This window comes from Maylandia zebra, linkage group LG10, assembly GCF_041146795.1.
Source record: "Maylandia zebra isolate NMK-2024a linkage group LG10, Mzebra_GT3a, whole genome shotgun sequence".
In the NCBI taxonomy this organism is placed as follows: Eukaryota; Metazoa; Chordata; class Actinopteri; order Cichliformes; family Cichlidae; genus Maylandia; species Maylandia zebra.
Window position 1 is genome coordinate 11,350,466 of NC_135176.1, and position 14,058 is coordinate 11,364,523.

The 14,058-nt window shown below is 41.7% G+C and overlaps 1 protein-coding gene across 3 annotated transcripts in view; it reads left to right on the forward strand.

Moving 5' to 3' along the window:
* Nucleotides 1–14,058, forward strand: part of abr (ABR activator of RhoGEF and GTPase) — a 122,331-nt gene that overhangs the window by 13,778 nt on the left and 94,495 nt on the right. Inside the window, exon 1 of one of the 3 annotated variants that reach the window (XM_004557279.5) lies at nt 9,863–10,221. The exons of the other annotated variants lie outside the window; for them this stretch is intronic. Within the exon in view, the coding sequence (XP_004557336.1) occupies nt 10,161–10,221 (61 nt within the window). The 5' untranslated portion in view covers nt 9,863–10,160. Of the gene's footprint in view, nt 1–9,862; nt 10,222–14,058 lie in introns of those variants that run through there. 3 annotated transcript variants of the gene reach the window in all.

Consider the following 14,058-nt stretch of genomic DNA (forward strand, 5'->3'; position numbering starts at 1 on the left):
CAGTCAGTTGTGATGCTCTATTATGTTAGACTGAACACCAGTTTGGCTGTTTTTTACAGTTGTACATATTTAACTGAATTTATCAGTTAGTTTATTAGAGATTTCACACAGACACTACAGCGACTGTCAGATTTTATCACTCTTTCAGTCTTGACATAATTTGTGCACCAGCCGTGTGGCATCAGGGTATTTTTACGTGTGAACTCATTCGCAGTGAGCGGGCTGTATTGTGAAGTTGTCAAGTTTTAATCCAGCAGAAGCAGGAAATTGAGGGACTCTACCTTGTAAATGATACCCCTTTTCACAATCCTATGTTGCACACAGAAGCTAAATGCAGAAGACGTCTGCAGACTTGGACTTTGGCTAAAAGGGAGAACAAAACTTGAGAAAACAATGTTCCTTTTTTCAGCATGCAACATCTCATAACCACATGTTTAGAAAGCTTAGTTTCTGGTAAATGGACATATGTGGTCTGCCCTCTTTTATTTTATAGCAGGGCATTACCACAGTTTAGTGAGCATGTTATGAGAATATAATTTTCAGTAACCACTTCCAAATTTCAGATATGTAGGTTGACAATAATAGAGCTGTGAAAACACTGTTACATTCAGCCTGCTGGTGTGCGAAGTCCTCGTGTTGATGGTGTTACTGTGTCAGATGGGATCCTTGTTTAAACCTGAAAATATATGCGTGTTTTCATAGACTTCAATAATAAGGAGGTTTTTAGCCTTCTCACCTGCCAGGACATGTTCTCATGACCCAAACTTGCATCTCCCATCCCCCAACCCCAATCGGTTGTTTCCTCCTGTGACCTCAAGGCATTTGTTTGTTTTCAGCTGCACACCAAAAATGAATAGAAACATTGGCATTCACTGAAGTGCAACAGCGTTAATACACCTTTACCCAGATTCTCAGTTTGTAGTTTCTTAAGGACATCATTTTCCACAGTCATCACTTTCGCTTCCTCTTCTTGCCGAGCGGAGATGGAAACAGATGGACAATTAGCAGGTGAAACGCTTTGCATTTTGAAACCACTTGATCTAAACGTTCACAGCATTTGCCAGGAATGCAAAGTCCGTGGTAGAGATACGTGAGGGGGTGCGGAGGGAATTACTCTTAAGTCACAGGAGTGGCTTCTGTTGGGTATAAAGTGTCGCTGTGAAACCCGAGATACCCAGAACCTGCGGGTCAGTGGTTAAAGGAGTCGATGTAGCATTATACCTGGAGGAGGATCACTCCTCCTGCTTTATTCAGGCTGTTGGTTCAGTCTTGAAGAATCAGACGCTGTCTGTTGGGGCTCTGTCATAATTACTCTTTTAACCGCAAGGTCTTGGCAAAGGAACTGAGAGCACGTCACTGAGAGCGCTGTTTGCTCCAAGGATTTCATTTAAGGCCATGCTAATTGTGTAACTTTCCTTGACTGTGTTCTTTTTCCTTTTTGTAAGTTATTTTATTCGTTACTCCACATTTGCCATGATTTTTCTATATTGACGAGACTTTAACCTGGTGTCCTGTTGGTGCTGTTGAGTTTTCATGCTGTGTTCTCATGCGTAACGATCACTTGTTGGCGCATTTTTTCTCACACAACACGCCCTATTATACTGGGATTTCCTGCATACAAAATTTTTGTATGCAAACAAAAACACGCCCCCCCAAAAAGGAAGTAGGGATTGATTTATTCAAGCGTAAAATTAAGTAAGTTAACATGTACCAAAGTTATTATACTTAACTGAAACTACACATTCAAACTTGTGAAAAAACAATAAATTAAGTAAATTAGATCAAGTAGTTAAATTTAGGGCTGCCCTTTGTCTCCGGTTCTGTTCATAATTTTTATGGACAGGATTTCTAGGTGCAGCCAAGTGGTGGAGGGCTTTCACTTCGCTTGGTGATCCCCCGGATAAGCTGGAGGAGGTGGCTGGGGAGACGGAAGTCTGGGCTTCTCTGCTTAGGCTGCTGCCCCCGCGACCCGGCCCCAGATAAAGCGGATGAAGATGGATGGATGGATAGTTACCTTTAAAGTAGACTTTAAAAACCAATAAAAACTCAAAAAAACTAATGAAACCTATAATCTGTATTTATTAGACTCTTTCCTTTTGTGTGGACAGTTTGTGCTTTTGTGCATAGTAACCCTCAATAAGGCCCATTTTGAAAGTAGCTTTGCATGAATTGCTCTTGGAAATGATCAATATCTTTTGCTGGCTGTTTGTACATTCTCTCAGTTCATCTACTGTCTGAAATAAGCTCTTCACTTCACCCAACCTTTAAGCCTGCAATCTTTTGATTGGCTGCCCCTCATAAAAGCGAAATATAATATGGGTGGGGCTGCTGTGCTTACAGCATCACAGTTTACTGCGTGAAGCTGTGTGCCCGGCATGGCAGAGCACAGTCTTTGGCTCAGAAGTTTTACTTGCACACATGTTGACCTCGCTGTTTAAAACTTGTCCACGTTTGCAATCCTCCACCATATGAAACGCAAAACAAGAGCGTAATGAGTCCTCATTAATCCTAAAAACCTCAATGCCAGTGTGTATTCAGCTAATAATAATTTGTTTGTTTCATTTTTCAGTTGAAGCAGAAAGGTACAAAAATGTGTGTCAGGGCTTGTTCTCTGGCCATGCATTTATCAATAAACAAAACAAACTTGTCAGGATGAATGGAGAGAGATCTGCCACTGTTCTACAAAGCATCTTTCACTCTCTCTTTGGTTTCTTCTCGTGTGTGTGTGTGTGTGTGGGGGTGTACTCTATCCTGATGATACTGTTAACCTGACTCCGGGGGAGTGCAAACTAGATAACAAAGCTTTCAGAAGCTCAACCATCAAGCACACTCAGCTCTGCTGCACAGTATCAGTAGCTGTATTTATGCAGCTTTATGGAGCAGCAGACACCTAACATTTTGAATTTTTCCTTGATTTTTGAATCTCTCTTTGACAGAATGCAGTAGGTTGTTGTGAACCACTGATAACACCTCATAGCTTCCAAAAATGCTGGTTCACTTTTTAGTACCTGCCCTGGTTCTACAAAAAGTGCCCTGGAATGTAAAAACCTGAATATCTGGGTATGCTGCATGAGACCTAATGCTAGATGGATTTCCCACCAGTGGGAGGTGGTCCATTGGATGTGGACTAGATGGCTACAGCACCCTCGTGTGGGCATCTTTAACAGCAGCAGTGTTTCTTTTATAAGGTTGTGATCTTAATGGTTTTGCTTTGTTTAATGATTCAAGTGAAAGTAATGCTGAATCTGCAGAGCTCATCAAGGCAATGTCTGCAGGTTATAATATGCTGAGATGTATCAAATTTTTAAGACTGCCTTTAGTGTTTGAAAGAAACATAAATGAAGGAGGGTCTACATAAAGCCTATGAATGCATACATAATGGTAGACCAATGCAAGAGGTCACTTTTGGTCAGATAATGCAAAACAAATCATAAAATTGATTAACTTGTTTTACATCAAGTTTTAAAAATTGTCCAATATGCAGTTTTATGTAACAATAAAATCAAATGTGTTTTAGAAATTGTATTTATAGTATTTATTTATGTATTTATGTCTGTGAGCTAGTGGCGAAAGACAGTATCCATTATCAGTATTACTGCATCCACTGTTAAAATCAGCTATCGTGTGAAAATAATGTCATGTTTCTCACATCTCATTGGTTGACCAGGTTTACTTTTCAGAACATAAGCAAGCAATACGCAGTCTAGAATCACAGTACTTTTACTTTCCGTTCATTTATTCATTCATTCTCCTTCATTGGAAATGGTAAATCTCTGCTTTGTAGCTGAAAACAGTTATAAAAATCATCCCAACATCCCTTCTGAAGCTTAATCCTGGTGTACTACTAGGAGCCAGTCATATTTCTGACAGGTCCTGTGGCACTGCAGCAGTACTCCTGTAATTCTGTCATATATCCAGGTATGATACAAAACAATACACTAATCCTTAGATTGGTATTCAGCTGATATTCTTTTTACTGTTGCAGAAACTTGTAGGTCCCAGCTTTTTAAGAGCTTGACTGATACTGACGGATATTTCAATCTCTCTCGTTTTGATTTTGTCTGTTCTTCTGTTAACGTCCCCCCTGTGAGTCTTCAAGTTTTATGGGGAACACTAAATTGCAGGAGTGCCATCTTAAGATACTGTTATGAGCGGAGGTTTAAAGTGATGGGATTTCAAGTGGGTTTGTGCTCAAACTTGAGACTCAGTAGTTTGTCTGACACAGTCTAATAACAAATACATGCCCAGCTATTTTCTCATACAATATTTCCATCCAGTGTGCACAGTGAAGGTCTTTGTTTGGGTGTCTTAGCTTGTGTTGACCGACGCTAAACACTAGAGTGCAGTAGTTCTTAATTTAGATTTCTTTACTGTTCTCTCTTTCCACGCTCTCGTGTGCTTTTAGTCTTTGTTACCGCGAACCCGATGGTGGCTTAGCACTTTGTCGGCATAACTTAAGCAACAGTTAGGTTTGTCGAGTACAAACAAACAGGCAAACTGTGTTATTGTGCAGCGTTGTGTTGTCACCTCATTGGGATGGTTTCACACATAAAATAAGCTCCCTGTGTATATGTGGGAAATAACCACTAATGATCTGCAAACTGCATAAATCCACATGTGTTTTTACTGCGCGTGTGTGTGTGTGTGTGTGTGTTAGAGTGAGTGTGAGAGTGAAACAGAGAGCGCACTAGCAGCAGAGCATATTCATCCTATGCCAGCTGAATTCGCTTTGATCTATTGAGGTCAATGTGGAAATCAACTCAATCAAGCTGTGATTGGACAGACACCAGATAAACAGCCTTTCCCTCGCACACACACATCTCTTTGTCCCTTTCTCTTCCTGTCTCCTTGACACAAACATGCCAAGGATTGTATTTAAGGAAGCTCTATCTTATCATAAATGGGTTAACACAGCACACACAGACACACACACACACACACACACACGTCACAGGGGTCTGCTAGACACTGTCGTTCCAAATAATTGGATGGTGGAGGAGTTAAAGATGAGATCCAGGACAAATGAGGTGACAGTGGATCTCGCCTGCCAAAGCACATGCTGTGATGCGCACACACACACACGTTCTGTTGCCTTTTTTTGTGTGTGTAGGCAAAAGCTTTGTGAATTGGATAGAAGGCTGTTAAGAGTTGGTGTTACTTTAATAACACACGTTCATGGAGCACAGAGGGAGCAGGAATGGAGTCAAAGAACAGTGTTGGATGAATGACTCTGATCTTATTTCAGGACTGGTAAAAACCTTGAGCTGCTGGACCGAGAAAAAAGCAGTGATCATGACAACGGCTGAGAGACAAATGACTTATTTTTGCGCTCGATTTTACTTCAAAATAAAGCGACCAGCAGACAGTAACACATAATAAAACAATGATCTCAGACATTCTCATTTAATAGACGCACATTCATCAGTGCTGCACTCGGGCCTTTTTAATAATGCATCGTCATTGCTCGTCCCTGCTGCCATCTCCCCCAACCCCCAAAACAAAGGGATTTGTGGGGAAAACACACATCTCGAGAAAATGTCATCATCAGTCTCCAAGGAGCATGTTTGGACTTCCTTACAGTGTAGACGACTGTAGTGGAGTTTATTGATTGGCATCTATATCCATATATATCATAACTAATTTAACGGTAATAAAATGCTGACATTATTGCAGTGAAATTCTAATATAATGTGTGTGTGTAGCAGTTAATCTGTAGATGTGAATCATTGTTGCTTCCACTTAGAGAGTCTCTGTGATTTGGAAGAAGAGTTCACTTTAATTCAGTGAATATTTTCGCTTTGATGTCACCAATTCCATCCGTGCTTATTGTCAAAAATTTTTTTTTATATGTTTGTGGGGTGTGTTTTGCTCCAGTGCTTCATTAGGCTTGTTTGAATTCACTTATTTGGAAACACAGCTGTCTGCTTCCTGCGTGCGCAGCCCCACTCACGTATGTACATCAACCAAGAATGCTGGAAGTGTGGGCGTGGGGGGGGTTGTTGAACAATCAGGATGTTGAAGGGTTTAGACTCCCACCCTGGTCCTCGTCTTCTTCTTTTTAAAAAAAAAATTGTTTTCATTTATTTTCATCAGCCAGTTCCCGTTCCCGTGGTTAGCCAGTGGGGTTGAAGGGAAAGAGTAGCACCACACACACATAGGCGCACACACATAGACGCTGCCACCTCCACCCAGTCACCCCCGCAGGCATGTGGTCGGGGTCGAAGAGCAGAAAGGGGTGGATATGGTTGGGGTTGGTGGAGTGAGGTGGGGTAGGGGTATCTGGGTAGAAAAGGGAGAATAGAGGGGTGGGAGAGGAGTGGATAGCAGTTTGATTGGCTGGTGGGATGCTGTGCCGCCAAATTACGCACTCACACTCTAATACACCACAGTTTGACCACAGCGACTTCCTCCTTCATGACAGGAAATCTTTGTTGAAATTTCAAGTGAAGTGCAGGAAACACAACAGTCACAAAATGGGGAATAAAATAAATGCATCATCGTGTCTTTTTATGGAAGCTGGGATTTATCAGGTTCTTGTTAGTTAGAGCCTTGTTGTGATTACACACCGAACCAAGCAAAATATAAAGGAAAAATTTAAACGTGATTACAGCAGACCTTTTGGAATGATTAAGAAATTAATTGTGCAGTTGTATACTCAAAGGACATGCTGTGTGATGTTTTAGGAGCTTTTAAATTTGATAAAGCATCATAATTTTTGCTTTTTATCCACTTTGAGTTCCAGCTTTCTCTGATGTTTTGTAATAGCTGTCTATAAAGCTTACTTTCAGTTCAAGCTGTTAAAAGCTGTCCCAGATGCGTGTCCATTGATTTCTGCAGGGCCTAAATATGCCTGTGAGTATCACACAGTACACATCCACATCCAGTGTCCTTTGTTCACATTAGCTCACAGTGGGATGACACACCTAATCAAAAGCAAAGATTGATTTTTTTCTGTTTTAAATATCCAGTTTTTTTTTGTATGGTCTACATTTCATGCTGTGCTGGCTACTGATGTGTGGCCTTTTGTAACACACAAGCATGTAATTGTTTAAATAAAGTGTCCAATTAAGGGGAAACTCTGAGTAGATGTTGTCTGTGACACAAAGGAACATCGTGTCTCTCCAACACAATCCGTGATCTGTCTTGAGGGGAAAAAGTGTGTATCTCTATGTGGATACACTAAAGAATATGAGTGCCTTACATCTAGATCTTGTCCAGCAACCACACACGCACACACATAGTAGAGGACTGCTGTTGAAAGTTAACCTTTATAGAGAACGACGCATTGTTGACGTGCTGAACTTTGAAGAGACTGAAATTGTGTGTGTTTGGGAGGGTTCAGAGACAGTTACTAATGGGTTTTTATTACACAGTTTGACTGTTTATTCATATTTTCTAAATGTAGCTTTGTGAAGCTCCAGAATGTCTTCAGAACACGCAGTTTGGTGTAAATACAGTTTGTGTGTTTGAGCATGGCATGTGTGCTCTCTTTGTTTGGCTATCCCCGTTGAACGATGAGGTATTTGGAAAGAGGAGGCGGGCAGATTTGCTTTCAAAACTCTCAATCATCTGTGTGTGTCTGTGTGTCTGTCTCTGTTGGCCCAGATTTAAGACAAAGGAGGTGTAAGGCTGTACAGTAGATCAATCTATATTTGATGAAGTGCCACTCACCAGCCCCGTGTTCTTCTCTGCCCGCTTGGCTTTCCCTTTACATAATCCCATGTTTTGTGCGTGTACGCCTTGAGTTTGTGTGTGGTTTTTGTCACGCCTGTGTGCTTTCCCACCATCACAATGACACATTTATATTCATTAATAACCCTGATGTAGATTAACACATGCAGGAATACATTAAATGCCTTGAGACAGACACGCACACACACACGTGCACACACACACGACCAAGACAGGCTCATGGGATGCCAGGTCGTTTAACTCGTGTACGTTCCCTCCAGCTGGCACATACACGTGCTGTAGACTAACAAAGAGCAGAGCTCGGGGCCAGGTGCTCTGCCTGCAGAGGTTGGGGGAAGAGGCAGGGAGCAGTTGTGGGGTTCCTCCTGTCAGCCTTTGTGTCCTAATTGAAGTTTTTTTCTGCCTCTCAACCCTCCCATCTTTCCTTCCCCCATGCTGGTTAGAGGAGGATGAAGGGGGAGGAGATCTGAGGTTTGAGGGGAGCGTTTCATATCAGGCTTTGTTGTCGCTGGCACGATGCTCGTCTCCGATGATTGGCCTCCTATGTAGCACATGCCTTAATAAACTCGCCGGGCGTTGGGCCTGATGAAGAGGAATTGTGCTGTGCGGCAATGCTGCCAGGTCTCTTTCTGGGAACAGGGAGCAACAGGAGACCTAATGTGCTAATGTGCCCATTAAAGCCTGCTAATTTCAAAAAAAATCAATAAAGCACAGCATGACATTTTTAATTGCATATTGAAAAATTAAGATTTCCTGGATTTTGCGCTAGAGCCCAGCCACTATTGTGGAAAATGCCAACTTCTTTTTGGGTTGTAATGCAATAAAATGCTATAATTTCTTTGTCACCGTCATTTATTCTAAAACACTGGAGCAGGTAGTAGGGTGGAGTTAAGTGGTTTCTCACTTTACATTCCTTAACTAGTCTGATACAGTGGGGGAAAGTGAATAAACGTTGACCCCATCCTTTTAACTTCTCAAAATAACTTTGAACTATTTAGTCCCTATGCATCTGCTTCAGTCCTCAAAAATTCAGCTGTGGCTGAGCTCCAGACATTTATTCTAAATATTCTTTAGCTATTGTTCCTGGTGATGCACACAGTAGACCGGCTCCATGGTTCTTCTATTGCCATCTATCATAGAGTCTGTATTATATCGTCTTATACACAGCATCAGTATGCAGGCACATTTTCACAGCACATGCACATGTGTGCGTTGCTTTCATGTTCTTCGTTGCCACGGGAACAGAACTAGCTTAAACCGTGACAAGTGAACCCGCCACACTCTCTCGGTTTCTCTCTCTCTCTGAACTAAATGACTGACTCTGTTTCACACAAAGTGTGAATTGTGCGTCCCAGCCGAGCGGCTGTGATCTTGAACTCATCATGTAGTACAGCTACGACTAGTTTGGCTCATAAAACCACAGAAAGACCTTTCATACTTACCTTTGTTATTGCTATATTAACAAAAAATAACCACACAGTGGATTTAACATTAAACTTTTATCAGGGGAAGATAACCCAGTTTTTTTTCCTGAAGGGTGGTTTCTCTTTGGCTGTATATGTTTCCTCTATATTTTAGAAAAAGCCTCAGTCTGAGCAGTTATAAAATAGGCTAACAATAGGCTATTTAGGATGTTTGCTGAACCCCTGACACAAAGATGTTTTTTGATCTTAGCATTTCATGCTGCAACATTGTTTTAATACTGACTTTCTTAGGCAGAGTTCTCTTAAAACTTGAGTAACATTTACCTACGTTTAAAGAACAAGATAAAAAATTCAAGCTGCGATGTGCTCAACAAAGTCAGAGTAAGCAAATTGTATCTACATGCAAGAAAAAAGCTGCTAACCTAATGCGCAAGGAGAGATGGAGATCGTGAAAGCAACTTTGGATTTTAGTGGGTTTAGTGGTTTCATTTATGAAGAGAGAAACTGAGATTTTGTCAGTTGATTCACATCTCGCAAACCTCGCTGCTTCAGTCATTAGGCACGGCTTCTCAATTCCGGCTTCTACACGCTGCTAAGACACTGGGGGGGGGAGAGAGACAGGGAGAGAGACAGCGAGTGAGGCTGATGAGGCATTCACGCAGAATCAGGAGAGCGAGAGAGGAGGGGTGGGTGGGAGTGAGAGAGCAAGCCAAAGAGAGAGCGAGAGAGAATGAGTGCTTCTCCCTTTCCCTAGCAACGGTCGGCGGTGTCCGTCTCCAGCCTGTTGTTTTCTCTCTCACACACACAGACGCACACCTCTGTCTTTCGCTCCTTCTTCAGCTCTCTTGCTTGTCAGCCTGTTGGACCCCGGGGTGCCTTCTGACATTTTTCCCCCAAATGGTTTTTCTTGCTTCTCCGAGCGAGATGAAGGCTGCGTTTCAAGGATAAGAGAAAAGAAGCGAGGCAACGCAAAAAGCAGCTGCAGAGAAGAACTGAAGACATAAGAAAGAGGGAGAGCGACTGAGACGGGGAGAGGAAAAGAGGATGGAGCCCCTCAGTGCTCGCGGCCTGCCCCGGCTCTCCTGGATCGACACCCTTTACAGCAGTACGTACCTCTCCTCCATCACTTTACTCCTCTCCACTCATCACTTCTCATTTATCTGTGCGCTTTACCTCTCCGTGTTTTGCCCTGCACCCCCCTCTTCTCTATCTCATCCGCTGCCCTTTCGTGTTACAGCCCCAGCGATCTGCACACAGGGAACACTTTGCATTTTCCGGACTTCCAATTAGTGTGCATTATTATGGCTGTCTATAACAAGGCATTCAACCCAAGGCCACCACACACACACACACACACACACACACACACACACTTCTTTTAGTGGCAACAACTCATGCCCACTGCCGTCAGGCTTTCTGCTGGCCAGTAATCATAGAAGCATGGGGAAGCCCAGGGATTATATAGTGTGAGGCAGAGTGAGTCATGCTTACAACCTGGAGGTAGAACTTTATGTTCCATCCTATCGAGGACACAAGCTGTCTGATGCTGAATTTTTAAACCACTCCTTATTGTAGTCTTTATGCTGCGATGTAGTCTCCCCCGTCGTACTGTACACTGCATGAGAGCAGCTGTCAGGTTACGATGTCGATTAATGAAACAGACAAAACTGCTCCCATTAGTTTGTCACCTAAATTAGTCTGACCTATGTTTTTGCTTGTTGTAATTTAGAACAGAGGCTGTGTGAAGCTCTTTGCAACAGTACACACATCCATGCAGTCACAGCTGTTTGTGTGTTGTTGAGGTGTTGCGCGTGTGTGTGTTAGGTGTATTGGGTGCATGAAATAGCCTTTTGAGAATTGTCTTTTGCCACTTTTGTTACTATATCTTAATGTGCGGACATGGTGTGAACAGGAAAGACTGATGGAGATGGGGTTGGGGGTGTGATAAAGATGCTGAAAAACAGAAAGGTGAAACGTGGTTTCTGTTCGATGCTGTTGATTAGATACTTAAGTGAGACCTTGCAGTAGTTACTGGCAGTGAAGGTATTTATGCATTAGTGATAATGTTGTTAATGTACTGCAATGCACATGTGGTTCTCTTTGGGTATCACACAAATTTAAGGTGTGGTACTTTATTGTAAGGCTTTTGGGCTTCCTTTTAACTTGATGTGATGAGGAAATGAGTAATACCAACGTAAATGCCAAGCTGTGGTGTTACAAGTAGACTACCCATAGTTTATATCATGTTGATCAGCTTTGTTTGTTTGTTTTTAGAGAGACTTTAAAGAGTTGTTAGATTATTTCAGAAAGACACGTTTTGCGTTCCTGCCAAGAGCTCGAGAAGATGAATGCCACTAGGGCTGGGCCATATTATACCGTTCACGGTAATACCGGTATAAAGTTGGGCAACTATAAGAAAATAAAATATTGCGATAGAATATGGGTAAAGCATGGTGGCGACGGAGAATAAGAATCAATCCTTTGATTTTTCTGAAAATCGACAGTGCCCCTCATAATCCCGTGTGCCTTATGTTTGAATTATGGTTGTGTTTACTGACCTCGAAACGATTTTATGTACACGGTGCTGTTAAACTTTTATATAACTTTAATGCAAAAAACAGCTGCTTGTTTAAGTGAAAATACATTGATGTTTTTTTTTTTTTTTTTTGCACTAATAAAGTTGTGGAGTTGTAAAGTATTTTGTCTAGTGTCAATTATATCGTCAGTTATATCGTTATCGCAAATTTTCAAATGTATATCGTGATAAATATTTTTGGTCATATCGCCCTGCTCTAAATGCCACTCTTGTGTATGTACGCTAAAGCTGAGACCCAATCTGTGGGTATATAGTCTCGTTATTTAACTCACTGGTTTTTGGGCTACTGTGTTGAAGTCTAGAGTTTAGCATTTTGACTGTTGCCTTTCTTTTCTTTTTTCTCTCCCTGCAGGGTAGAGCTATCAGCTAATGCTAGCTCAGTGTGGAAGGTGCATTTGTGGGTTGAGATGGCTAGTGAAAAGCTTAAAACAAATATTATTGCTCCCTTTTTCCCAATTGGATGCAACAGTGACCTGTTTGATTTAGTAAAGTACTTATTTATGCCCTTCCTTATGCAGCATCCCATTTTATGGGTTAAGGACTAACACTAAGACCAGACCTCCTGAGGCTGTGTGTATTTGTGTTTTTATGTTTTTTGTTGTTGTTGTTTTTTCCCCCCCTGATGTCAAAAAGGATCATTTGTGTGCAAGTCAAACATGTTGACCACTACAGCATGGAGCCGAAAAACAAATATGTTAAAGTGTTACATATAAAATGCTGTAAGCCGTTTTTCTTGGACTTGCATATAGTTTTATTTGATTTGATTTTAGATTTGAACAATGTACGTACTAAAATCTAAACACGATGGCTATAAAGATTTGTCAAAGCAAGCCTGTCTCCAAAGTGTGTTGATGGGGAATAAAGCAGGGACAGCACAGTATACTATACTATACAATAGCTCTATACTATTCTAACGTTTGCTATTTTTGGTTAACAGAGTTCATCTGAATTTAACACCCAATGTGCTTTAACACATTTCAAGTTCTGTATGAGGCTGCATGTGTACACACAGGCAGGTTATTACCATCACAAAAGCATTGAAACGGGGCTTTATTATGATCTATTGTTCGTGAAAAGGGCACGATCCTCTTTTTTTTTTTTTATGCACCTGTCAGTTCATCATCCTTTTGATTTCCACCTGCCCTTTATCCACCTCATACTCTTTGTGTGCCTGTGTGGCTGCTGAGCTGACCCTTTTTTTCTGATAAGGGAAGTGGGAATTGACCACTACTTTGAAATTTTTACAAAAATGGTTATATACTTCCTTAATACAACTACACCACTTGGTTACAAAAGGTTGCAACACAAGTTGACAATAGCTCTGTTTGTGTGACAAACACCTGGTTGTTAATGATGAAAGATGACCCAGTCCTGCCCTAAACCATTAGTATTGAAGCTCCCTCTGTTGCCTGTCAGTGGATTACTAAGCACATGGCTCTAATTGCCCTTTCTCTTCAGCCTCTGAAACTGTGCTAATGACTGTGTTAAGCAGTGACCACACATCCTTAACTCTCCTAAGCGGAGTGGATGCTGGAAGCCACAGCTACGTTGTCCCCAGAGAGGCTGAAGTCTTTCTGTTCAGCTGCACGAGTGAACCACAGCTCACTGAGACAGCATTTTCCACAGGCATCTCTGTTTCACTACATATTCTGCTAATAATGAAAGTCATAAAACACAAACCTACATATACGCAGACTAAGCAAGCTAAATGTAATAAAAGCTGCACAGAGAACTTTTGCGCACACATCAATGTAAGCACATGAACAGAATCACCAGCTCAGACTTCTCATCAGTCATCCATTTGTTCGGTCAGCAGTATAAGTGGTAGACTCCCAGACGGCTGTTGGTTGGAGTGTGTGTGTGTGTGTGTGTGTGTGTGTGTGTGTGTGTGTGTGTGTGTTACTTCAACAAAACTCTCACCCTTTCCACCTCTTTACTTGTTTTTCCTCCTATCGTCCTAATCTGGTTGATTAGGACTGTCTCAAATGTGCTCCTCACAGATTCTTATAATCACGTTGATGTAATCATCAGCAGAGTAAAAGGGTTTTTCTTCTACCTCTGATCTGATTTCAGAAGCGTTTTGTTGCTGCTGCTGTGTCCATTTTCTGTCTTTAACTCCCCTTTTACTCCGTCAGTTAGCCCACTACTGCAGATCACACTGGTGATCACTGATTATTTCTTAGTTGCTTCAGTTGAAACTCTGTGCCATTGACACACAGATGCATAGGTGCTCACTTTTTTCTGTGCTAGTTTGTCCTAGTTTTAGATCCGTCTATTCTTTCCAATATCAAATAGGACTGTTCTTCGATTAGCCACGTGGCCTAGCGGTTTCTTAAAAACCGTACC